This window comes from Brachyhypopomus gauderio, chromosome 16 (assembly GCF_052324685.1).
Source record: "Brachyhypopomus gauderio isolate BG-103 chromosome 16, BGAUD_0.2, whole genome shotgun sequence".
Taxonomy (NCBI): domain Eukaryota; kingdom Metazoa; phylum Chordata; class Actinopteri; order Gymnotiformes; family Hypopomidae; genus Brachyhypopomus; species Brachyhypopomus gauderio.
Genome location: NC_135226.1, coordinates 9661812 through 9687697, shown reverse-complemented (window position 1 = coordinate 9687697; position 25886 = coordinate 9661812). Strand labels below are relative to the sequence as shown.

At 42.6% G+C, this 25886-nt stretch overlaps 3 protein-coding genes across 8 annotated transcripts; 1 reads left to right on the top strand and 2 right to left on the bottom strand.

Moving 5' to 3' along the window:
- Nucleotides 1–102: 102 nt before the first annotated feature.
- On the top strand, nt 103–8077 carry frrs1a (ferric-chelate reductase 1a). The gene is made up of 16 exons (XM_076977407.1): nt 103–219; nt 431–645; nt 1696–1835; nt 2014–2108; nt 2267–2411; nt 2516–2698; nt 2791–2889; nt 3224–3371; nt 3966–4079; nt 4503–4618; nt 4757–4843; nt 6460–6557; nt 6814–6872; nt 6985–7125; nt 7216–7274; nt 7471–8077. Exons 1-16 carry the CDS (start codon nt 191–193, stop codon nt 7561–7563), a joined length of 1821 nt encoding a protein of 606 aa, XP_076833522.1. The 5' UTR covers nt 103–190; the 3' UTR covers nt 7564–8077.
- LOC143478441 (uncharacterized) lies at nt 7694–17565 on the bottom strand. 3 transcript variants are annotated; one of them, XM_076977404.1, is made up of 6 exons: nt 16683–17565; nt 16081–16221; nt 15881–15979; nt 9541–11599; nt 9052–9140; nt 7694–8575 (listed from the first exon to the last, which is right to left on the bottom strand). In XM_076977404.1, exons 2-6 carry the CDS (start codon nt 16192–16194, stop codon nt 8489–8491), a joined length of 2448 nt encoding a protein of 815 aa, XP_076833519.1. In that variant the 5' UTR covers nt 16195–16221; nt 16683–17565; the 3' UTR covers nt 7694–8488. The 3 variants fall into 3 exon arrangements, with proteins under 3 accessions (XP_076833519.1, XP_076833520.1, XP_076833521.1); XM_076977406.1 differs by lacking the exon at nt 16683–17565 and having other exon boundaries at nt 7699–8575; nt 15811–15979; nt 16081–16239; XM_076977405.1 differs by lacking the exons at nt 15881–15979; nt 16081–16221; nt 16683–17565 and adding an exon at nt 14155–14715 and having other exon boundaries at nt 7697–8575.
- Nucleotides 17566–17761: 196 nt separating this feature from the next.
- Nucleotides 17762–25504, bottom strand: palmda (palmdelphin a). Of its 4 annotated transcripts, XM_076976481.1 has the most exons (9): nt 24929–25214; nt 22968–23019; nt 22524–22604; nt 22277–22395; nt 21117–21231; nt 20880–20904; nt 20676–20789; nt 19648–20532; nt 17762–18060 (listed from the first exon to the last, which is right to left on the bottom strand). In XM_076976481.1, the coding sequence occupies exons 1-9, from the start codon at nt 25018–25020 to the stop codon at nt 18053–18055; spliced, it is 1491 nt and encodes a 496-aa protein (XP_076832596.1). In that variant the 5' UTR covers nt 25021–25214; the 3' UTR covers nt 17762–18052. The 4 variants fall into 4 exon arrangements, with proteins under 4 accessions (XP_076832596.1, XP_076832597.1, XP_076832595.1 ...); XM_076976482.1 differs by lacking the exons at nt 17762–18060; nt 24929–25214 and adding an exon at nt 25244–25504 and having other exon boundaries at nt 19400–20532; XM_076976480.1 differs by lacking the exon at nt 17762–18060 and having other exon boundaries at nt 19400–20532; nt 24929–25218.
- Between the last annotated feature and the right edge of the window lie 382 nt (nt 25505–25886).

Below are 25886 nucleotides of genomic sequence, written 5' to 3'. Positions count from 1 at the left end.
ATCAAATGATCATCGAGACAAAGTTTCACAGGTAATCACAGTGGCCAAAAATTTGTAAATTTCATAATTAATATTTTTTTATGTATCCAGTCTGACGTAGCACCCATATCAAGTACAGGAAAAATAAGCCCCGCCCTTTGCGTGTACAGCCACTGTTATTAACCCCCAGAGCTACACCTGTGCAGAGTACATGAAGACACAGGTATCTGCATCTGTAAGGTGAGTTCACATCTCTGAAATCTCACATAATTTTTTATGTTTTTAAGCACAGTATATCCAAATTATTGAAATTGCACTGGAAAGAACACATAATTTTTTTTTCCCCAAATGTCTTAAATTGAGCTTTTTCTGTTGCATTCTGTGGCACAGAGTGTAGAATATCCAAACACTATTGTGTTAACAATAAGAAAATAACAATTTTCTTGTTCAGAAAATTTGGAAGAACCTTTCCAATGGCGGCAACTATGAGGACAGCTTTGCTGTCTTTTGCTATCCTGGCATCCGTCACAGGCTACAGAAACGGAAAAGTGGAAAAGTCGTGTGAGAGCATGGTGCCCCGGCATGGAGGTGAACCAAACACTACTACCAGCCCATACTCTCTGACTGTAGATACCAGCAAATTCAGTCCTGGAGATCACGTTCAAGGTAACTCTATTATCACTGGGCTTGGCTGCTATAGACAGAGGTTGTCCCATGCCTCAAAAGGCAAATCTGATTAAGCTAGCCATGCTGTTCATTAGTCTAGTGTCATGTCACAACAGTCAATGTCTGCAAGATATGTATATTGACTTTAGATATGTCAGACAAGCTTTGTGGAAACTGCAAAATCCAGACGCTTTTCAGATTATAAAATGACTTCTAAAATGGTTAAAATAAATAAATAAGCAAAAAATTTTCAATGAAATATAAAGCCTAGACTGAAATAAACAGAAAGCCATATGCTATAACTTAATTCATGATTATAAGGACATATCAATTTATATATAATATACAATATTGTCATAAAGCTGTGCATACGTTATATAATGCCTCTCACTTCTCCACCCTATCCAGCTCCATATTTTGAACAATATACATTTGAACATTTCCCTGTCCTTGACCTTTGACCCTGGCAGGTCAGGCAGTTTGAAGCTGCGCTGGTGATGACTGTTCTTCTGTTCCAGCGTCTGTTCCTTGTTTTCCGCTTCTCTCGAAAACTCTGTTTTAATTCTGTTTTAATTTTGTTCTAATTCTGTTCTCTGTTCATCTGTTCTGTTTCTTACTCTCTGCAAAATAATACTTTAAAACTGACACAGTAAGCCTTCAAGGTAGAACGGTACCAGGTGCTGTTGATTCTGACCCATATCGCCTTGGTATAACCTGAGACATTAACACTGTTGTTTGACAAGACGCTTACTTTAGGCAAATTTATATGCATCAGGTGAATGAAAATCATGCTATCCCTGAATGTAGTATGCACCCAAAATGTGGAGTGGAGGATATTTTTGTGTGTTTTGTATTTAAATATGCCAGTGAACTCAGTGAAGTGCTGGGAATCACACTGGTGGGGCATGTTTGAAGTTCTTTGTCAATGCCAGCTCACCTTCATTGGTGTGGCACCGATTGGAGGCAGGAGGCTTCAAATCATTTAGCTAAATTATTGTTACAGTGTGGGGCGAAAATGTGCCTAATTAAATTCCACAACGATGTACCCAGTCACCCTGTCGGGGAGCAAACCCTTTGAAGGCTTTCTGATCGAAGCCAGAGACGCCAGAAGTGTAGACGGACCTGCTGTGGGCTCCTTCATCCTGCTCAGCCCTGACAATAGTCAACTTTTGCCATGCCACAACATTCAGGTTCAAGTCATAATCATTCATAATTCAACCTGAGGTCAGACTCTATGCTGTAATTACTTACAGTCATGAATTTGCATGGAGACCTATACTATATGTGATTGTTTGCATATTTGGGGTTGTGTATAGACCTGCTGTCATGACACTGACATTTCAGGCATTTTAACGCAAATTTGCACAGGGATCAGGTGTTAGCCACACCAGCGAGGCCAGGAAGACTGAAGTGAGTGTTGTCTGGGCTGCACCGAGTGCTGCACCTCCAGCTGTTCACTTTCTGTGAGTACTTGAACACTTTTTATGCATCCAAAGCATTTACCTAGAATATTATCTCACCACTTTGGCAAAAACTGTTTCATTATGAATCTGATTTGCAGTGTCATCTCTCTCTCTCTTTCTCTGTATATGTATCCATGGTATGTTACCTGTGAATTCAGAGCAACTGTAGTGGCTCATTACAGTCATTTCTGGATCAAGATACCCAGTCCAGTCATTACTCAAAGTGGAGTGACCCCACCTCCAATCCCATCTACCGGTTCCACAAGCTCCGCCCCTGAAACCACAGCCGCGCTGCTGCAGCCGGTGAGCCCGTCGGCTCTTACATGGTGTCAGATCAGCACCCATCCAAAGATCTTCCCATTCACTGCCCCCCATCACTCCATCTCCCGCCTCCATCCCCCAAACAGTTCAGCTCAGAGGGCTGTGGCGTTTGGAAATCCTGCCTGCTGGACCCGGCTGGCTGTGACCCCGCCGTAGACCCTGACTGCTTCTTCCTGTCGTACCGCGCGGAGGGCCAGAGCGTGCGGTTCGAGTTGAGCGGGCCTGCGACGGGCTACGTGTCCTTCGCCCTGTCTCAGGATAAGTGGATGGTAGGTAGGAAGGCGTGTACGCACGGGACAGCAAACACACTTTTTTTTTGTACATAGTTGAAGGTCCCTTATCGAGCATGTCTCCGGCGCAGGGAGACGATGACGTTTATCTGTGCGTGAATGATGGCGGCCGTGTACGTGCGGAAGCAGCATACACGACAGGCAGGGGCTACCCAGAGGCTGCTGAAAAGGTGAGTCCTACATATTATGGTGGTCTGCTTACACAACTATGTCTTAGTGTGACTTTGGGAAAATTGAGTCCTACCAGGAAAGTGTCAGGTCAGCAAAACAGAATGCTTCATAAATGACATGATAAGATGTTGCACTGTGTGTAGTGGTCAGATTGCAGCAGATACTACAGTGTTCTCTGTCCTCTCAAAAAAAGACAGGGCAGACAGAAGGGCGTGTTGACTGGTAGCTGGTGTCAGGTGTTTGCAATCAGGAAAATCTGAATAAATGAGCAGAATATTTGAGGTCCGAGACTGAGCAGAATTCCAGTAGGATGACTGGGCTTCCCTTGTGCAGTCTGTGCTCCGTGACGTGAGCTGGAGGCTGGCCGGAGGACTGATCCAGTGCAGCTTCCGTAGGGCCGTGGACGTCCCGGAGGACCCGCAGCGCTTCAGCCTCGCCCGCCCGCATATCCTGTTCCTCGCCCAGGGCACCGCGCAGCGTGGTGAGCATGGCTCGGACGCCCAGTCCGGCGTTGCTGTTTAACCTTCCTGCTGAGCGTGCATTCTCATACTCGTTGTTAAAGAATGAATTGCACTTTTTGTGTTAAGGTTCTGTTTTGATTGCCCAAGTGAAGTGGTCCAAATTAACTGACACCATAAATCTGTAAAAGTCCTTTTATGACATCCTCTTGCAATCATACACTTCCTAAATGATTAGAAAGATCCGGAGAGCTCAGGTATATCACCTCAAGCCAGTCGTACATATAGTATGTCAAGGGTAATCCACTTGGGTCAATGGGTGCACAAACTGTAAAATACAACTATGTTCTTTATGTCAACAGGCACACTTCCATTGCAACACGAGCAATACAACCTATGTATCATGTGTTGTAAGTTGCTTTGGTCATGCTTAATTATATGAGCCATCTCTTCATTTAGGACAGTTTTCCTGCATATGGTCCATTTTTCATTTGTGCAGATAGTCCTGTGTTGGCAGGTGTAATTGCTGTTGATTCCTGGTTCACGAGGCATGTGGTGAAGGGTGTGATAACACAGCAGTATCTGCACACTAATTCACGTCTGCGTCCGGCTCTCAGGTCACATCAATAAACACGAGCGTCAGCCGCTCATATCAGATCAGCCACATGTCATTACCGCCTCGCCGGAGATTGTGCTGGGATCACACTCACCCTTGATCATGAAGTATCACGGTAAGCAATTCTTCACCACTCCAGCACAGAGGGATATAAAATCTCTGGCAGAATTTTTGTTAGATGTGTAGGTCACCATAAATAATATATGCCATTTGAGGGATTTGCCAAAGTTCAAAATCCACAAGGCTGAAAACACTCTACACTTACAGTGACACACTTCTACAGTAAAACTCTTCTACTGATACTAAGAGCATGTCTGGGAATGTAAGGCACTCCTCCCTGGGTGAAGAGCACCCATGTACTATTCATGTACCCCACTCTAACAGCTTCATTTCCACCTCATTAAAGGCCTGGTAATTAGCCAGTGAGTTGAGCCCTGGTGGGAGCTGGTAATCACCTAATCTGTGCAGTTTCAGCTAATCCAGGGGCAGGTTGGGTAATGTGGGCTGCTGGGTCTATCTGCTCTGCTAAATGTTCCAGGTGTTCTCATGCTGCTGGCTTGGATGGAGGTTGCCAGCACAGCCATCTTCTTTGCTGGCTTCTTCAAGCCAGATTGGCCTGAAAAGACCCTGTTTGGACAAAAAGTCTGGTTCCAGGTACTAGAACAAACTCTAAATGATCTGTAATAGTGATGTGCTTGCATTAGTCATGAATACAACTATTTTTGATTCCCTGTCATTGCCATCATTACTATGCTTGGGTGGTGGTGTGTCTTAAGGAGTGTGTTTGTCCAGGTGCACCGCGGACTCATGTTGCTGATGACTGTGCTCACGACTACTGGCTTCATTCTGCCTTTCATCTACAGAAGAGGCTGCAGCACGGTGAGGTCACTGTACTCGCCTCATAAGACCGTGAATTACGTTGCTGTGAATATTCATGGAGTGGTTTCACAAACAAGTGCTCCGAGCCCAACAGACATTTTTGTTCTTTCCTAAGTCCCAGTCCCAGAACAACACTATTAAAAATACTGAATCTGTACATTGTACAGATGTACTGGAAGCTAGGTTAGAACACAAATGTGGACTGATTGTGGATTGGGCTGAGTAGTGTTGTCAACACGCGGTTGGCCAATAAGAATGTGGCTCTCCAGCTTTGGGTGGAAAAAAAGCCCATCGTACTCCATATATATATAAGCCACCCCTGTCTTATAGGGTAACAATGAACAGAGTGAATAAAAGGCAGAATAAGACTCCAACGCCTGTACCACCACATCAGACCAGCAGAGGGCTCTAGTTTACTCAGAATCAATGATTTATTAAGGTCACTAGATTTCTGAAATGAAAACCAGAAACTGCTCAGGTTGGCCATTAATATATCATTAATATATCCAGTATGTTTTATCTATGAAATAAAAATGATCAATACCGTTTCATGTATTTTGACTTTTTGTTCAGACAAAGTCCCCATGTATCTACAGTTTGTATAATACATGACCATGGCATCCAACATTATTCTGTATGCCTGGTAAACAAATCATATGTTAAATTATGAAATTTCAGCGCCACCTCACACATGATCACCTGCTGCTATTCCCCGTAACCATAGCAACTCATTCCCGCCTGCCTTCCTGCGTGAGCACAGTGTGAGGAGAGACTGTCGAGTCCCGACTGTTCATGTCACTCTGAGCAGCATGGTGATAATAAACTGCAGTAGTCCTATAGCAGATTTATATTTATTGCTTTCCCTGTCGTGAGGTTAGTCACTCATCACTTTTCAGAAACAAAGTCGCTAAGTGTCTAGCAACATTGGCAGGAAAGAAGCGAAGAGGTTTACCACAAAAGATTCGGTGGCTGTATGAGCCATAATTCATATTCATAATAAATACTTTGGCAGTAAAAAGGGATCCATGGATATAAAAAAAACACTCGTGGCTTTAGCCCAACAGCTAGACCCCAAACACACCCCAGGGCAAGTTTCAGTTCAGGGAAACAAGCTGCTATCAACATATGCTGTGTGTCATATGAAGATGACCAAGTTAACCAATAGAAAAATGCACTATTTGTAAATGTATGTGGTGAAGTTGGCTTAGCAAATACATTTTACACATCAGCTTTCTTAGTAGATAGAAGCAGCCAGCCCCCTCTGCTGGCCAAAATAAGCACAACGCGAGACGTCTTCCAGGTCTTTCTTAGAACTTCACAGGGTATTTTTAGGTCCCAGTTTGACATGTGTGGGGATAGCGCCGTTTGTGGATAGGCCACTAAATGCGGGGACTCTCCCTGGAAAACGAGATGTCATCCTATGCCTGATTCAGTTGGCTGAATGTGAATTTAAGTAACCTAACAATGAGTTCACCTACATTTCTTTAATTTTTCAAACCATTTCTAGAACCTTGCTGTTGGGTTTCTAATATATAGGTCATGAAGAAAGAACTGTACCAAGTCTGCAAACATCTACATGTATGTATGTTTTGGATGACGCGGTCTGTCCTGCACAGGAAGCTGCTGTTCATGTGGTTTTGGGCTGGATCGTCATGGCTCTCAGTGTCGTTCAGCCAATCATGGCTGCTCTCAGACCAGCACCAGACTCATCACGGTACATGCTAATCACATACGTACAGAACGCATTATACTGCTGACCTTTGAACTTGACACCCGAGCTTGACACTTATCCTCGTCTGTCTTTAACCCTTAGACGAGTTGAACCTTAAACAACCAATGTTTAAAATTTATAGTGGCTCTTCTCTGTGAATACATGTTACTGACCAAAGTTACGTTGAGTTTTTGCGTCCAACAGCCTGCATTGAGTTAATTTAGAGCAGGTGCCATGACAGCCCCATGTATTTCTTCAGCAGGTGGATTTTCAGATGGCTACACTGGGGTGTGGGAAATGCAGCAGAGGTTTTTGCAGGTGAACTTTGTTTTGAAAATTTGTCTTAAGTGTGAAAAACATGCGTCATTCACATGCATTTGCAGCTGGATCAGCAACGCTTCCTGCAATGTGGAAATGTCTTTCTCTGCAGTGGCGGCCATGTTTGTGGGCATGCAACAGCAATCTCTCCGTCTCCCCTTCCACAGTTCCACTGTGATTCTCTCTTGTTTTATCGTTTGGATGGCCTTTTCAAAGCTAATCCTGGCAATACACAGAGGTCTTTTTCAGCGAGGTTAGCACAGTGCTGAACACAGACCGCCTAGTAGAATTTATCGCTCAGAATGCTTTTAACAAGTCATCAGGTTACATTTTCTCTCTGTAGGTAGTGAATCTCCTGATGAACATGCAATTCTCCCTGATCCTTCCGCCAGGTGCAAATGGGTAAGTAAACAAATGTTGTAACAGGAAATTTTACCGATTTGCCCTTAAATTTGACTCAAGTTAGATCAGCAATGTAAGTGCAGCTGAAAACATGCAATACTACAAACTCAGTCAGCCTGTGGGCTCTGGACTCCCAGTTTAATTTTATGAGGTGCATGTAGGGGAGGTGATTCTGACCCGTGTTCCACTCCCACAGGGTACCAGGTCCAAACTTGTTGTCTTTTCACTTTTTGTTGCTGGGAACACAGTGCTGTGTATCTCTCTCATATGCTCCATAAGCACTATATGACAGATGTCCCAGAACCACAAGAGGTAATGATGAAGAAGGATCTTAAATGTATGACAACAAATCATTTTCAGTAACTGATATCTCTTTATTTCAAGGATAATTTAATATGCTTTATTGGGAAGATACTGTAAATTAAAATTATCAGTTGAGCATTAAATGACCACCTGCCACAAACTAAATAATAATGATAATGTAGATAATAATGTAGATATGAATATCTACATGTAGTCTTATTCTGAAGTTATTTGCTCACAAGAATAAACGCTTTGTCATATTTAGCAGGCAATAATCATGTCTGAAAACAACAATGTTGAAACAGTTCACCAAACAAAACACTTAGTGCAATATGCGCAAGTTTACATCTCAAGATTAAATGGATCAACATAAAAAAAAGAAGCCAAACCTAACTTGGGTTTTTGCATTTCAAAAGCAGTCACATTTGTCAGGTTAATGTGCATGAACCTTTGTTTACTCCTTCAAATAAATATGTAATTCTGTGAATTGGATCATTAAATTGGCTTTTGACTATGTTTTGCGTTCCATCAGTGAAGTCACTTGTGGACATATGTATAGGCTAAACTTACAGAATCATTATTAACATCTTTACATCAATTATTCAAATGCAGATTTTGAAATTGGAATAATACAATTTGTTTTTCTTTTTCAGATCACAGATTCATTTTATAAACTGTGCTTAGAGTCATATTACAAAATGTACTCAGGAGAAAATATAGTATGAAAATAACAGAGGATTTTTTTTTTCATTTGACTTAAAACAATACATCAAAATGCGTTAAACAGTCAGCACATCAGCATTAACCTCTCACATCTCAACACTCACCTCTGCGCAATGAAACGCCGTCCACATACTGAACACTTTATGCAGCTGAATTCTGAGTAGCAGAATGTGTTCAGTTCAGTCCTGTTACTGGTGATTGGCGAAGATCCCCGCCTCCCATCTCTGCACCAGCGCACTCTTCCGCCTCCCCCCTGTGTGAGCGGCTTCGGGGAACTACAGGAGACATTTTCATATGTGAAACTACGTCCTGTGGGCAGTTTTAAGGTGAAATGTGTACAGTTCAATAGCAAAGGTGGTTGGGAGTCAGTAGGCGTGCGCTGTTGGCAGGAGCCGGGAGTGTTAACCTGCCGTGGGGCGTAAGTCCAGCACTGCTCTCAGGCCTTTTCCATTAGCATATGCTAACTTAGCTTAGTCTGGGTGGAATCGGTCTGACTGAGCAAGGCATGTCCTTATTGGGGAAATAATGAATTATTTCTTTGGGTATTTCTCGTGTTATTTCTCTCATGTTATTTGATCATGGTGCCTTGCTACATGCATTTATGAAATATGTCAGCATACAACAAAACCAATAATCTGTGAGGTGCTGGAATCTGTATCAAGTTGAACTGATTACACCCATTAGCACACAACATAACCTCAAAGAAAAAAAGCATTGAATATTATTTGTTGTATGTAAGCATGTAATATACCTTCTGATCACATGACAAGGCGGAACGGTCCATTTTGCGTATCTTGGAGGGGGAGGATGGGGAGGACTTGCATTTTGTTGGTAACACTCCTTCAAAAAGACAAACATAAAATAACGACCTCCACATGCTGGACTCTTTGACGGTCGTAACGCTTAGGGGTCTAAATGGCTAAAAAGTCAATTGGGGCTTTGCAAGAATCACTAAAAATAAGATAATTGGCTTTAATTAATATTGTTTTTATTACAAGGAATAACTTCTGTATATGAAATTATTAATTAGAGTGTGAATAGCTGGCATTTTTCACAACACAAAAATACTAAGTGGAAATAGTTCAAAAGACATTTTCTGTTTTGCTCCTTTATGAATAGCTTTGAATAGTTGATTTGGGAAAAAATATTTTGGCAAACTGCAATAACTAAATGCTGTAATATTTGAAAATGATAACATTAACAGTCATAGGATAATGAATAGAATAATTGTGCAACATACCTGATTTGTCATAGGTGAATCTCTGCTGTGAGAGTAAGTTAGGAGACACTAGGATGGTATCGTACTTCTCTCGGGCATACAGCTGTGCCCTCTGCTTCCTGAACTCCTCCTCTCTCTGCTTTACCACCTTGATCTCCTGGTCCACCAGCGACTGGGTGCTGCGTGATCTCAGCTTGAAGAAGGGATTGTTGTGGAACGTGCTCTCCTGGGGCTCCTGGCACAAGGTGTTCAGGCAGAACTCCGAGGCACTGCGGATAATGAGGTTGGAGGTTTCCAGTATGATAACGTTGGACATGTCCGAGGGCCATTCGGCGCACCTGTTCGAGGTGGGTGAGAGCAGGACTTTCCCCCTGTGCCTGGGGCTTGCAGGATGCGAATCTGGCTCAAGTATGATGACATTGTTTGCCACCATCTCGTGGTAAGTCGGTCGCGATGATGGCGAAGCAGTGATGGAGAAGGTTGGTGTTCTGGCGCTGGGGGATCTCTGTGACCTGCACCTGTCCTCCGGTGTGTTGTATATCCTCCGTCTCTCCTCTGGGTCTGACTTGCCTGTCAAGACAGTGAGTGATTTGGGTTTGCCCTGGATGGTGTCACCAGAGGACGGCCTTGACATGGCTCGCTCCCGCCGGAAACTTTCCTCTCGTTCCATAGTCTCGCGTATTGCCCTCTCGACTGGGGTCTCTGATTCGTCATACGGAGACCTGTAGCTTGTGTCATCTAGTCCTGAGTCCTCAGAGCATGGGCTGAACTGAGTGTGCTGGTAATCGCCAAGGCTTAGGCCTTCTGGGTCCAGGTCACGTTTGGGACGCTCCAAGTTGCGCACGGGTGTGTACATGGAGCTGTGTGCACGCTGGCAGGCGCTGTGCCTGGCAGCGGGCTGGCGCGACTCGGTCTTGCTCTGCTCCTCCATCTTCCTCCACTGCTGCCTGGTTGTCCTGAAGTCCAGGTGCTCTGAGCTGACGTTCTCGCTCTTCGACTCCTCACTTACACTGCGATCCTGCGGCAACTCCCTGTCCAGCTCGGAGGTCGATGCAGACAATCGCTGCAGGCCGTGCCTGACACTCTGGGTGAGGTCCTCCTCATCCCCTGGGATCTTAGACAAGCTGCTGTAGTGCACGGACATCTCATACTGGTTGTCTTCTGACTCGCATTCGGTGGGACTATCAGGTCGCTCCAGAATATCGCTCTCTGTTGTTGTTACTAAATCTTTGTCTTCAGCCTCGGATTTGGCCTGCAAATCTAGGGTGTTACTATGTTCCTTGGCTTCATGGCTTTGGTCGCTTGCCTCTTCATTGTCATGTGGTGTATCTGGTCTTAGAATATCGCTGCTTTCCTCTTCGTCGACGACACGAGAAAACACGGACTTCCACTGCTCTTCAGCCTCGCTGTCTGAGGAAACGATAGCCATCTCCACCTGCAGACACTCACTCAGATCATCTCGCTCACTCTCGTGGCATAATTCTGTGGAAACATCAGATACAGCTAAACCTGTGATGTGCTGCCCCAGCATGGACTCTGGCACTATTTTGGGCCACTCCTGTAGTTCTTCCTGCTCTGACTCCTCGACGCCGAGAGCACATGGATGGCTGTCTTCTCTTTCCAGCGGGTGGCTCTGGCCTCTCCGCTCTGCGTCAGGCTCTGGAGGAGGCGAACGTTCTCTGAGACCTGCTGCCTCTGTCTCCGTCTCCTTTACCATGGTGTCCTCCCGAGGGTCTGTGCTTCCGTCCGTTTCACTGGGACTCTCCGATTGGCCAGGCGTGCCACTGGCTTTGTGCTCCTGTGCGATTGGGGAGCCGCTCTCCTCGGTATTGCGACATTGGAGATGATCTGTGTCGTTGCAGTCTACCTCATCCCCACTGCCCTGCTGACTCTTCTCCTCTTTTGCATCCTCAAGATCTGTTTTACAGTCTTTTACATCAGCCTTTTCTGAAAGCTCGCCAGTCTCCATGGTGACAGCCTCAGTTAAGTATTCTTGCTCTTTTTGCTGTTGATTTAAAGAGTCTTTTCTGCCTTCGTTTATTTCACTCCCATTTGGTCTTTTCACACCAGCAGTGGCTCGCTATGAAAATTGGATTGACAAGGATTTATTTAGAATCAGAGAGATGCACAAATGGGGCAAATGTATAACATCAAAACTATAACAGAATAGCATGCCCCTCCCCTTCACTATGACAACCAGGGGTTTGAGAATAACTTGATGAGGGGTTAAGTAGGTGTGTGGTGTTATGCCATTTTAGTGAAATTGCACCACGTCACTTTAATCCCACTGAGCTGCCCCACTCGTCATGCCATAAGACAGGGAGGGTGGATGGAAATTTTTGACTGGGCAAATCACCACAAGACAACTTTCGAAAACAAGCATGGAAATATCTCCAAGTGGGATAAGACCTCACATTAAATGTTGATTAAATAGCCACAAAGCTAACTGGGCATGAAAGCTAAATGTGAGAACATAAGGAAACATAAACTGTCCTCAAATGTTCAAAATGTCACAGCTGTGTCGCAATCTGAAAAGATGTAGAAAGGACACAATGGCGATGTTGAAGTGATGTGAGTTCACATGGAAAAGCTGCACGGAAGCTTCACATAAATACGTTGCCAAATGCTTCAAGATGCTTCTGTTTACACTGTTCACATTTGTAATTTACATGCAGGCTCCAGTGCTTTAATTAGCTGCATAGACCACTCCTCCTTAACCACAAACATTGATTCTACAAACATAAATACAAGTAATCTTCCACTTTTCTTTCTTCCACTTCTTTCACTTGCATTGTTTTAGGCTTCCCACCACTGACCTGTCATGGTTTACAGTCTTATCTCGAGTTACAATCTTATCTGGGATGATTAATTTCATGACCTGTCATTCAGCATTTGCTATCACAGAAGTGGCCAACATAACACTACATTTATAAGAAATGCAAAGGCTGTAAGGACTATCGTGATTCAAAGAAACAAAATGGATGACCACAAAGAGTACTCTTCAACTCTATTTTGTTCAGAAACATGTTTGCTGAGTCAGTTTTTATGTGACATTGAAACAGCAAGAACTGGTTATAAATACATTTATCATAGTAAATGAAGATCTCATCCAGCAACTTTGCTTATATTTCACAAGAAAACAAAAACAAACAAAACTCTACAACTGTGAACCTAGCAGTATATTTTAGTTCATTTAGAGTGCAAGCCTCTGACATTCCATAATTAGTGAATTTCATTGGTTTTACATGGGCTAACCTCAAATTAAATAAACATAAATTAAAATTGAATCAAATTAACATCAATGATGGACCAGGTCTCCCACCCCATGCATGAAGCTATTACTGGAGAGCTGGTTCAGAGACCGACTATTACATCCTGAATGCACAAAGGAGTGTCAGTGCAGATCCTTCCTCCTAGAAGCTGTAAGGCTTTATAACCACAACTGCTCACAATAAAATTACAATGAATAGCATGCACATATTGTAGGGTAATGTATAGTATATTGTAACTAGCCTGTAGAGTTCATTACACAAGCACACCATGTACATTTTCAGGTATAATCCTGTACAGTATATATTATTATTATTGGTAATATTGTCCTGTTTTTTATAATATGTGGCTGCTGTTACACCTCAATTTCCCCTTTGGGGGACAATATATACATATATATATATATATATTTAGCCCCCTAGTAATCACTAGTGTGTGTGTGTGTTCTAACTGCACAGATGGGTTAAAAGTGGAGGACAAATTATTGCGGTGTAAAAATCACAATTGACAAAATATGGCACATTTACATTTTACATATATATATATATATATATATATATATATATATATATATATATATATATATATATATATATATATATATATATATATATTTTATTCTATAATAAATTTTGTTCAACAATATAGGCTAAATCTGTTGCCGTTACTGAATTTAAAGGGCATCACGTAATCTTCTGGCAGACTGATTATATGTGTCCTCCCTCCTCCCCCCAAAAGGCCCGCTGCTTTTGGAAATTGAACTGTGGCAGTGCAACGCGCGCTCCCATTGTGATGTCATTCTCCATTAGCCAATCATTGCTCCCCATTCAGTGAACCGAAGACGCCCTTGTGTGTTAGTTGGTGTGCAAATCCAGCAGAGTTAATCTGGGTTGTGATCCAAACCCCAACAGTCCCCTTAATGTTTATTCAGATGATACATCTGGAAGGCTCGATACAGCAAACTCAACTGAGGACAGCCAAAAAGTACAAATAAGTCCATAATAATATTGGTGTTATATTAAAAGGAGTCTAGTCATCTTAAATACGTATTTGCTGTGTTCATAGTCAAAGCGGATGCACCGTGTAAAAACAGAACCATAATGAACATTGCGCTGACGGAATTTTTCGGTTTGTCACCTCACGACAGAATCGTGACACTGAATATAAGGAATGTTGGACTGGATCGGTACTGCACACTTTCGCGGAGGCTTGACGGGAACAGCGTCAGATATTCAGCCCAGTGTGCTGGGTGTGCGCTGGCACGCGCGCCTATATCAGCCTGACCCCGTGCGTCGCGCATGCAGAGATCTGCCAGAGAAGGAACGATGCAACAGATAAATAACATTTTAGCACCGCGGTACCTACCAGTAGCTTTAAAAACAGCAGCCAAACGGATATCATCTCCAATCTACCGCAATACGCACATGCTCGAAGCAAATGAAAAGGCAGTGCGGATAACCAAGCGGCAACGCGTCGCGAGTAATTCATATGGTTGAACTTGAATGAGGAGAGGGATCAAGTTCTCGAGATCACGGCGGAGTCCTCTTGTCGTCTATCGATCAGTCGGCAGGTGCAAGGAGTGAAGTGGAGCGGTCCTCTCAGAAATGTGCAGACAGCCTGCTCTCTTGTCGCGCGTCCCTTTAGCGTTCAGCGCGTCGGCAGTGCAGCATCCAACAGAAGCTCCTGGTTTCGCCCCCGAGCGCCCACACTCTTTAAACGCATCTATTGAACACTCTGTCGTGCCCACGCGCATTCAGTTTAAAGTCGATTCTTTGACCAAGGTCACTCTCTGTGTGAAGTCGTTCGCACATCTCTCTTCGCGATAAGGCTTTTTTGATGACGGGAAAATGCACTCTGGAACACATTATTTCGTGTAGGCAGAGACAAAGACCTGTAGGGCACCGGTAATTGCGCTTTGATTGACAGTAAGGGTTAGGTCGCTTTGTGCTTGGAGAAAGACGAGGTTCCATTTCAGGTTGGGAATTAAACCTCTGCCAATGTTGGCAGAATCCCACAAAACTCAATAAAGCTTAACAAAGCTGTCATTTCCATGGGTCTGTCATGGACCACTAAAGAAAATGGGGAACTGAACCTCCCTATGAACTTTTAAGCATAATCAGCATCATAAAAACAGTAAACTACATTCAGCAAATGAATTAATGAAACATTTTACTAAACATAACTATAACTGTATTTAGTCTCCAGGTATTTATTCAGATTGGTTTTGAACCAAACCAACCAAATTTCTAATACAAAAAAACCAATAAACACTAAATAAAGGATCCTTGACTAAATCTTTCCACTGTCCATCTCTCCTGTGCATTACTAGATCTAACCATTTGATAACCATGGACCACTGAACTGCACTGAATATTAAAGACTGGGGACCATGGAGGATAACAGAAGACAGTAAGCAATAAGGGTTAGGGTTATATGACAGTATATGACCGCATATGACCGTATATGAGAGTATATGGCAGTATATGGCAGTATATGGCAGTATATGACAGTATATGACAGCATATGGCAGCGTATGGCAGCGTATGGCAGCATATCGCAGTATATGGCAGTATATTGGCAGTATATGACAGTATATGACAACATATGGCAGCATATTGCAGTATATGGCAGTATATCATGGACGTAATTTTGATTTCAAAAGTGGGGGGGACATGGATTCATCGCTATTTAAATATTTGGTTTTAACCGTAAAAACTGCGGGGGACCAAAACCGGCTTTTGAAAAAGTGGGGGGGACATGTCCCCCCCGTCCCCCCCCCCAAATTACGTCCGTGCAGTATATGACAGTATATGACAGTATATGACAGTATATGGCAGTATATGACAGTATATGACTGCTCTCCTTGCTGGTTGATCTTGACAAATTTGAGCTTTGCTGTTTTTTCTCACCATCATCCCACACATTTGAATGAAGATCAGCATGTGCAAGTACACACACACACACACACACACACACACACACACACACACACACACACACACACACACACATACACAATACCTTTTTTTTATGTCCACTGGTTTCTCAGCCCCCTCCCACAGACACACAGCATTTGCATAGCGCTCCTTACACACTGTTCTGCCGACTGTTCCCCCATGGTGAGGAGAGGGAGCCCCAGCGCTGTGGTGATGCGTCCATCACAAGCTGAACAGTTACTCACTCTCTGGCCCTGAGACAGCACAGATGCGGCGTGGTATAGCAAAGCTGCAAAAGCATCATTCTAGGCAATTTTTAAAAATAAGCAATTTTATTTTTGCTGGGTGCACTTACCGCAGCTGCAGAATGATGGGAGGTTGGTTGGCTAGGAGGGAGACCTCTTCTCTGCCCGTGTGTGTGTGAGCGTGTGTCTGTAGCCACGGAACAACACATCCTGATCGAGTGCATGCGAGTCAACCAATGGCAGCCCGGCAGCTTCGGTGACACACACATACGTTCACGTGCATGAGCACATTCACACACACACACACACACACACACACACACACACACACACACACACACACACACACACTAAAAAAAGAGAATATAGCAAAATTGTGCATGCATCCTGCAGAAGCTGCACCTTAGCATATCAAAACACATCAAAATGTATTGCTTCACATTAATGGTTAAATAAATACATTTAGAGAAAATGTGATTTGGAGTTAACATAGTTTATTGTTTTCATAATTTTCTTCAAGATTACAGTAAGTAATTGGTTTAGGAATATACCTTTGGGGAATATTGAGGTATACGACAATGGTCATGACAGATCTGACCTCTACTACATCTCCCATGTCAGAGCGATGATATTAATCCCACAGAGAGAGTTGAAACCTACCCGCTACCTTCTCAAATTGGAACTAAGCATGGAATAGGGTCAGTGGGGTCACCTGTGGCTGAGACAGCTGCTTATGTCATCCCAGAGAAGAGCAGCCGATCACAGAGTGCGCAATTCCATATGGCTCCAGCACACAGCACTGATGTCATCATCCATGGACGATTTCATATGCAGTACTCACACATGGCTTTGTTCTCTCGTGTGGGTGGACATAATTACAACACTAATGTGTGAAAGATGCATGCTCAAGGAATTTAAAAAGACATTTATGACATATAGAGAGGCATGGAAAACAGAATCAGAAGTATATGAAGGTTTTCACTTATGGGTAAATGTTTACTATTTGGTAAATATTAACCACTCCATTCAAGATTAAGTTGTTTATTTTCTTTTTTCTTTGGAAAATCAGATTCATAGCAAAAATTAGTCGTTAACTAGCTTATGGTAGACATTACACGTGTACATGTCAATGGCAGCTTTAATCGTGGAACACTTCATTAGGATGGATCCAAAAGTGTTGTTTATAATACCATCAAAAACAGCTGACTGGAAAGCCAAAAGGGACAGCAACAGAAAGGCACTTGTGAAGAACAAGGCATGACAGAGCGTACTTCCTTTAGCTAAACACCAAGCTGTACACCATCTGCTCCAGCGCCTTACATGAAGTACCTCTGGATAGAATGTTTAAAGTTTAAATCTGAATGTTTTAAATGTTTAAATCTGCTTTAAAAACTCATATTTTTAAAATTGCTTATTCATTTAATTGACTGTGTTTATTTTATTGTATGGATTGTTTATATATTCTCTGTATGGGTTTACTGTTTATTGTTATTTTAATGTGAGTTGTAAGGTGACCTTGAGTGACTTGAAAGGCGCCATTAAATAAAATGTATTATTATTATTATTATTAATGGATAGAATGTCTTGAGTAATGATTGATCTGTGTGCCTGAGACTGAAGGTGTGCACACACACACACACACACACACTCACATATATATATATATATATATATATATATATATATATATATATATATATATATATATATATATATATATATATACATATGTGTTTGTGTATGCTGCGTTATATATATATATATAAAACGCAGCATATACACACACACACCCTTAGTAACTGCAGTATACTGAAGAGGTATTGTAGTGATTGTAGTGCAGTACACAAGGTTTCCAGAGACACAGGACGTAATGTTTATGTACTTCACTGCTCATATATATATTTAGCTCCTAAGAGATCCTAACCAATCCTGTTGCCAGTGAGCACCTTCAGCGTGAAACATGCACTTTGGCTTCTCCCACAGCTGGTGCTTCTTCTTGATTGCGCAGTTCCTTGTTGTGTCTTCTCTTTGCTCTCTGGAATCTTAGCTCTGGGTGCTTTGCCCCTGGGTCCTTGTGCCCATCTAGGACGCTGTGGAAATGGGAGAGAAGTCCATTCAGTTCTCTGCCAGCAGCCGTTCAGTTTGACATGTGAGGCAATGCCAGTATGCCCACTATGGTGCTGCTGTGGAGATGGCCAGCATCTGAAGGGCAGTGTCGCTTTGATCTCCCCTCCTGATCTGTTTGTCTACCCTGAACTCCCCTCCTGCTCTGTTCTTCTACTCTGATCTCTGCCAATGTGTGCTGAAAACAACAGATCACCTGAGCTATTAAAGATGCAGGAATTGGTGGCCACTTACTGTATATAAGAATGAGAGCATTCCAATCCCAATCCTAAACAGTTCTTAAGATAGAGAAGACATGCCTGGGAACCTGTGTGTGTGTGTGTGTGTGTGTGTGTGTGTGTGTGTGTGTGTGTGTGTGTGTGTGTGTGTTGTGTGTGTGTGTGTGTGTGTGTGTGTGTGATGGATTCACATGAAACTTGGCAAAGTGCTTACCATATTTAAGCATGAATATTCTACCACCTACACAACAAGCCATTTCATGCATCATATCTTAATGCGTGCGGAACTTAATGTTTGTGCACTACATTAATATGGTGACAAAAGACTGATATCTGCTTTCAAACAGCATTTGTTGCGAGACTGACATTCTGAACGCCATTTTATGATCATCAAAATAAATACAGTCAGCTGCCTCTAAACATCTGAACAACACTGAACCATTGCTTTTATTTTGCATAATTAGGGTTAGATTCATGCTTTCATGTCTTAGATTATGCTCATCAATTATATGACTTTAAAAAACCCACTTCCATATGCAGTCAAGTTTATTATAAAAACACCACACACACACACACACACACACACACACACACACACATGCTTAAAGCAGGTTATGATGGGGATATCCGGGAGAATTGCTGCTTCTGTCTCAGCCATGCTTATAATTGTGAGCATAAAGAGGACAGTTGCTATACAAACACACTGTATGCAAAAGATTAGATTCAGAAACCTTTCACACATGCTTAGCCTGAAATAATAGACAGAAAATGTAAAGAGAATGCCATTTTCATTTAATTAAAAGAAATCCTGTAGAACCTGTTGCTTTGTTTATCCTCCTGTATATTATAGTCAATTTTGTCTTCATGTTGTAAACAACTGATATCATCTGCCTGTGAAAAACCCTGCATGCTTTGCCTCGTGCCATTAGGTGAAGAAGTTACACATTTACATATACTGTAAATGTATATATATTTTTATAATGTATATAATGTATATTTACCCCTGTGTATACTAACTATACTATAACTAACTATACTATACTAACAAACAAAAAAAAAAACAACTAAAAAGGCCCGAGAGCTAAAAGATCAGACAGATCTGATCTTTTAAGACAGTAGTGAATCTGACAGCACAAGACAGCAGAGAGGAGTGTGGAATGTCTGACATGACTACCTGGCTACTACCCAGCATGCCACACTGAGGAAGCAGTTCTGGCGGGAAAGTGTAGCCATGGCAGCAGCTGGAGAACAGGCAAAGCAGTTAGTGAAGCGGCACTGGTTGCTATAGCAGCATGCAGCAGAGTCTCCCTTCCACCCTTCCGGTCTTTTTGCTACCTGTGGCTGAGGCGTCGCCGGCACTGCCCTCTGAACCCCGTCGTAGGGTGGAGTTGTTGGCGTTGTGGTTCTGGTGCGGGCTGGAGCGTGAGTGGCGGTATGAAGAGGCCGCGGGGCCGGGGTCTTCCTCGCCCTCGCCGATGATGACAAGCTCAGCCCGGACGGAGCCGTCGAAGCTCTGATGGTTATCGTCAACGGACTGATAGCCCATGAAGATCATGGTGACTGGCTCATCTGAGGGTAGAGTGTGTAGGACACAGGGTTTGGTGTTGTCGATGCAGGAGGAGGGTGACCTCTGGTTCATATCAGGGTCCACACATAGAGCTCCTCTCTGGGTGTCTCTGAGATCATAACATTGCCCACAACCACGTCTTGGACTTGCTTGATACATCTCATGGCCGTGGCTGTTCCCATTGTTGGTGGCATGAAACTTGGTCTCTCCACCGTAATGGTGGAACACGTGAGCAGATTCATGAAGCTCCTGGCCTGGATACTGCACACCTCTGTCTCTTTTCAACTCAGGCCATGTGGCATCAATACAAGGCTCAGGACAGCCACTGGAGTGGTGTCTGTGGGTCACACTGTGGACCAGTGAGCGGCTGTAGTTCATTGGGGATGAAGGCTCACTGTGGCCCTGGGGCCTTTTTTTCTTCTGCGTCGCCTGTCTGAGCAGCTCCTCCACCTCCTTGGTGCTGAGCTCAGCCACTCTGCTGGCACCTGGCTGGTTGCCGTCGGAACAGAGCGCATACACCGACTTGCGGCCATCGTCGTACACCTTCACGCCCCTCTGCTGAAGCTCCTGGGGGGACACGGTGGACGAGGAGAGGACGTGGGATTCGCCCGTGCGCAGGTCCTTCTGCACGTTGATCTCCATGGCATACAAGGCTGTGTGGGAGAGACAACGCCAAGACTCACAGTAAGAGATCTCTCCTGCCTGTTGTACATGTACATCTGACATAAGATCTGGAATGATCTTTGATGCAACTTAATCATAAAATAAATCAATCAATTGATAATTAATTTTTCACCAGGTTTGCGCTGATCAGTTTTGGCTCCTGAAACTGGGTTTGGTTGTTTTCTCAGGTTTAATGGTGTATATGACTCCCTCATTTGTGGATTTTTTGAATAAACATGGATTTGCTCTATAAAGAAAGAAGCAAAGTTAAGGAATATAGCTAACAGGCCTACTACCAAGCCACAAACATGCCTAATTGTGTAATGACGGGATTTACCTGATTTAAAATTTGCATTTGCTGCCTGGGAGGAGACATGATTTAGAATTTTCTGTTAAGTTCTGAACAAATATGGCAAGTTTAAATTAAGATACCACTGACACATCTGTCTGAGAATCAAAGTTTCTCCTAATATCATGATTAAACATCTTAAAATGATGAGTACTTGAATGTTATATTTAATTCAACAGTATTCTTCTTAACAAACAGAATTATTATTTTGGGAAATTATTTTACCTTAATTATTTCCTCTGTGGACTTCTCAATGGATTTCAGCCTCTTGAGAACGAGACCTTCATTTGTACAGATGTTAAGTTCTTCCCGCTCCAGAGCCTCAATTTCTCTCTCCATCCTGTAGGACAACAGGCACCGGGTCATGTGACAATGGGAACGTGACAAATTTGCAAGTGGATGGTTGTTTGGCTGGCTCAGTGTATCCCACAATTCTCAGCAAGGGAGTCTGTCTGCAGTGCTTCTCTCAAATGACCCTGGCATTTACTAACGCCATGGCGATGGCATTCTACCAAAGAACAAGAGACAGCTAGTGGTTTGCTAGCACGAGGTTGTCCGCAAGCTGACAAACATAGCGTAAGCAAATATTTGACGAGGTACGAGTTCACTCTCGCCAGATTGAGACATTCATGGCGTGGACTTCATAATCTTATCATCTGTCTCAGTAATTTCACAAATGCATCATGAACGAGACAGACACCATTGTCAGGTCTGGCACTCACAGATCTACAGTGCAATAGATTCCCAAATATAGGCCAGATGACTAATAGGTTTTTGCACCACTGTTGTGTCATACTTAATTCTTATTTGCCAACATTAAATCAGGCCGTTCTAAGGGATGAATGGCTGGAAAACAGTGCAGGTCTCCAAATGGCTTCGCTGACAGTAGACTGTCAAATACTGTAAATCAGTATAAAGAAACAAAAATGTTATGAAATTGTAGTAAATAAAATCTGATGCTTAACACAGTTGGCATGATTCTTTGGTAGATCAGACACAATGTTTGTTAGATTTTTGGAGGCCTTAAATGGTTTCTGTGGTATTTGTTTTAAATCCAGTTAGAAGCTATAGAAGAGGAAAATGCTCAGTATTCAAACTGTTAACCAGGTTGCACTCTGCCTGATTATATGCAATGGGAAACAACTATTTTATTAATATGCTGTGGACTGAAAAAACAAACATATCCTTAAAATGTGGGAATATTGTAGCATTGTGTAGAATATTATAAACAAGTCTAGATGTACCTGTCACCAACAGACTGGAAACATTACATGTGACCAAACCAAAACTATGATGAAACAAGATATACATTTATTAAACAGCAAGCCCCAGTTTTGGTCAAAAAAGGATTCTATCCAAAAGCTCTGAGCTGAAAGTACACTTACCGATGAATATTGCTCTGCAGTAGTTTGGTCTGTTGGGTCACCTCCTGAGCTTTTTGGACGTCCTGGACATTTGCAGAGCTTGTGTCACCCATAAGCCAAAGGTCCCTCATGGACCTTTTCTATTTGACAGAAATGTATACTGCATATTTAATACCCTATGTCTTCAATGAACTCTGCACAAATCACTATTTAAGTATATTTCAGCTTTCCACAATGCTGTTGCACATCTGACATTTATAAAATGTACCTTGAGGTGTTGAAGTTTTAGCTTCTCCATGTCAATCTCTCGTCGTTTTAAAGCAATGTGTTCCTGGATCCTCCTCTTATTCTAAAGACAGATGTCAAAATAGTTCAATAACATATAAATCTTAAAGGAGAGGTTTAGCAGTCTTTCTGAGTACCCCTGCTCCTACCATCAGCATGCTTGAGTTGTTAGCTACAAAGCTGCATCTCAGTATTAAAGAAATGTTCAGCTCTACTGGAATATAAAATGTTCTATTTGTGTGTAAACAAATAGCTTGTGTGTAAACAAATAGCTATATAAACAGATTATATAGATTTATATAGACTATAGATTTTCAGGAGTAAGCTTTCAATATTAAGTTTTCAATATAAGAACTTCATGCTCAATGTATTTTATATATACTCAATAAACTTTGTAATAATTAAAGCTCTGATTGAGTAATGTTACCGTAATGGCTTGAAGCCGCACTTTTAACAACTCTGCCTCTTCCATACTGACTCTGGAAACAAAACACAAACAATCATCTGTCACATCGAGGCACATTTAAATGTTTATAGCAGCCCCTCACTTACTCTACATCAAGTATTTTCCCCGTTCAGACTGTTGGATATAGGTCGGACTTCATGAGAGGAAACTGATATGGATCTGCAACTTCTCATAGATCACTGGCCTCATGCCTCTTCCTTCGTCAGTGCTTCACCAGGAATAGCACCAGTGATCGCGGTGACGCTCACAATTCCCCAAAATAATTCGCCTGACAGGATTTGCCAGCCTGACTTAGGTTGGGTGACTTCCAGACACTGTTGGGTTTCGCTGACAGCCAGGTCTGGACTGAGACAAGATCTCATCATTCATTCACGGTCATTCATTATTCACTCTTTCGCCACTCACAGATTCATCTTTGACTCTTTCATAATTTAGCCTTTTGTGGGAGTGTCCTGCCACAATAAACCACGGTGTTACACAGGGCTAAATCCTGCACAGTGCTAAATCCTAATGTACAATTTAAAGACAGGTATGATGAGCAATACACTAATGACTCATTATAATTTGCCAGCAGGGGGAGCAATAGTGGATCATCTCCTCTTACTTTTTTCCTTGAAATGTGAGGCAGACTCTAGACATCCTGTCTCTGTCCACACCACCCTTACATCTAACAGGTGGCCCAACTCTGCTGTTCTACTGCCCACGTAACAGCAGAGGGCCCCGTTTCTCCCATGAATCAACATACTGCATGAACCACTCCATGCATATAAGTATTCATATGTGCATGATTTGCGTTATAAAATGAATCAAAATGTTTACGTAGAATATAAACATAGATGAATTTGCCTTCATAAACATACAAGCTTCTTCTTGAAGGGCAATAAAAGGGCTTGGCCCAAGTGGAAAACCGGCAGCTGACAGTCAGGCCTGGTCTGCTAAACAGCATTTGAATGAAAGTGAGGCTCTCATTTCAGCTCTTTGACATCACACAAAGCATCAGCTCTGCCTCTGAGGTCATGGGGCTAGAGGCAGTAGGGAGCTAAGCCCTTGTGTTTCCTGCATGCCTGAAGGCCCAAACTGTATCTAAGAATAGCGGGCCACCCAGAGCTATGGTGGGGAAACCTCCAGGTTGTGACCCTGTCTCCTTCCCTGTGAGGTCTGCCATCAGGTGATGTCATCTGCACCACAACACTGATGTACACACCAGTCAAAATGGGCACGGAGAATGAAACAACAGGTCTATATTGCACTAAAATAATCCTGTGTGTGAAACAGAACTTGAACCTCCAATGTCATTATCACTTAAAAGAGAAAAAGCTAAAATAATGATGACTAGGAAAACATTTCAGACATGACGCCAAATAAAATAGAGTTCCAGTATGAAATAACACTGAGACCACTACTCTGCTTTGCGATTCAACCGAACAAGACGACAGAGATGAAAGACGGCATCTGAGAGGCTCTTTTCTCTAATCCACACTAATCTGATCGGCACTGCCTTAAGCGCCAAATCTCCAGAGGCATCTGTCCCATAACAATAAAATGGCGGTATAAACACCGGCTAGACGACAAATGGTAATATTATAAAGGAAATAAAAATGGTAAATGATTGTTAGGTGTCATTTGTTTTGTCATTTGTTAATATACATTATATATAACGAAAAGTTGCACAGTAAATCAAAATTTAAAGTGAAATCAATTTGATAATGCATTTAAATGTAAATTAATCGCCGAAATCAGTTTGATACTGCATTTAAATGTAAACGAATCGCTGAAAGGAAAGGCGAAGCATACAGAATAACTCCAAAAACAATATACATAAACGATGTTACATTGAACAATAACGCACTGGAGTACGAATGCAGGGAGATTAGGTTAGTATTGGTATACGGTTAGTAGCATATAGTTATACGGTTACTCACTTGCTTATTAATAATATTAGACTGTATATTTTAACAGATTTACACTTCTGTGTGAGAACGTCAACTCCTGTTTCTGTAATTGTTCGTGTCATTTAATCTGGACCCGGCGCGCCACAAGAACTTCTCCTGAGGAATTCCCCCGCAGATTAGCTGAGACTGTGGCTACAGCCGCTTATTTGTTAAAAGTACAAATAACATAATATGGCCAAGTTCAAGTAAACAGACGCGTATGTAGTCTCCGTCCATTGCCCATTGGAAATTAAAGTTACTTTTAGCATAGCATGTATTTTAAGTACAAAAAATACAGAGTCATACCGGTTCCGTGGAGGTAAATGAGTGTAAGGAGGTTGGTTCGGTTCAGCGCTGGTTTGAGACGCTCCTGCGCTTTTAATGGGTAGGTTAAGTGGGTTGGGACCAGATAAGGGACCAATAAGACCAGAGTGCAAGAGAACTATTCAGACTGGAGGGCCACGATCACCCCGCTTTAACGCAGACTTCATCCTTTTTGTTTGTGCGTTTTCAAATGTACTTAGATTATATAAAATTATATTTACAGAAGTTTTATAGCCATTATTGGACTCCATGACCGCATAGTTGCTGCATGATTGTGATTATATGTTGGCCCAACTGTTCTAAAGTAGCCCCCACCGTATTCAAACGTGATTTTATAACAACTTCCTTTGATTAATATTTAGTTTTTTGCCGCTCAGTAACGCAGCAGCCCAGCAGAGTTCACGCGCTCAACACGCGCGTTCCCGCGGAAGCACAACGCGTCATCAATCAGCCGGGCACGCGGCAGCTCGCGCTGTGCAGCGAGGTTTCTAACGTTTCCACACCCATCCCGCGTTTATCTACACGGCTCGTCAAAATGAATCCCGCGTTAGTACGCGACATTTCGACTCTAGGGTCTAATGAAGGAAATATATTACAGTCACAACATCTCAGGCCGCTATAGAAT

Excerpts from the sequence above, each read along its gene's own strand:
- LOC143478441 (XM_076977404.1), bottom strand. The coding sequence starts at position 16,194 with ATGCACTCGATCAGGATGTGTTGTTCCGTGGCTACAGACACACGCTCA. Across the intron at positions 15,980-16,080 it reads CCCATCATTCTGCAGCTGCG|GGCCAGAGAGTGAGTAACTG; the intron begins GTAAGTGCACCC and ends GTGCTGTCTCAG. Across the intron at positions 9,141-9,540 it reads ATTCACCTATGACAAATCAG|GAGTGTTACCAACAAAATGC; the intron begins GTATGTTGCACA and ends GTCTTTTTGAAG.
- palmda (XM_076976480.1), bottom strand. The coding sequence starts at position 25,020 with ATGACACGAACAATTACAGAAACAGGAGTTGACGTTCTCACACAGAAG. Across the intron at positions 22,605-22,967 it reads TGCGGCTTCAAGCCATTACG|AATAAGAGGAGGATCCAGGA; the intron begins GTAACATTACTC and ends ATCTGTCTTTAG. Across the intron at positions 21,232-22,276 it reads CTGCAGAGCAATATTCATCG|GATGGAGAGAGAAATTGAGG; the intron begins GTAAGTGTACTT and ends GTTGTCCTACAG.
- frrs1a (XM_076977407.1), top strand. The coding sequence starts at position 191 with ATGAAGACACAGGTATCTGCATCTGTAAG. Across the intron at positions 3,372-3,965 it reads CCAGGGCACCGCGCAGCGTG|GTCACATCAATAAACACGAG; the intron begins GTGAGCATGGCT and ends TCCGGCTCTCAG. Across the intron at positions 4,619-4,756 it reads GACAAAAAGTCTGGTTCCAG|GTGCACCGCGGACTCATGTT; the intron begins GTACTAGAACAA and ends GTGTTTGTCCAG.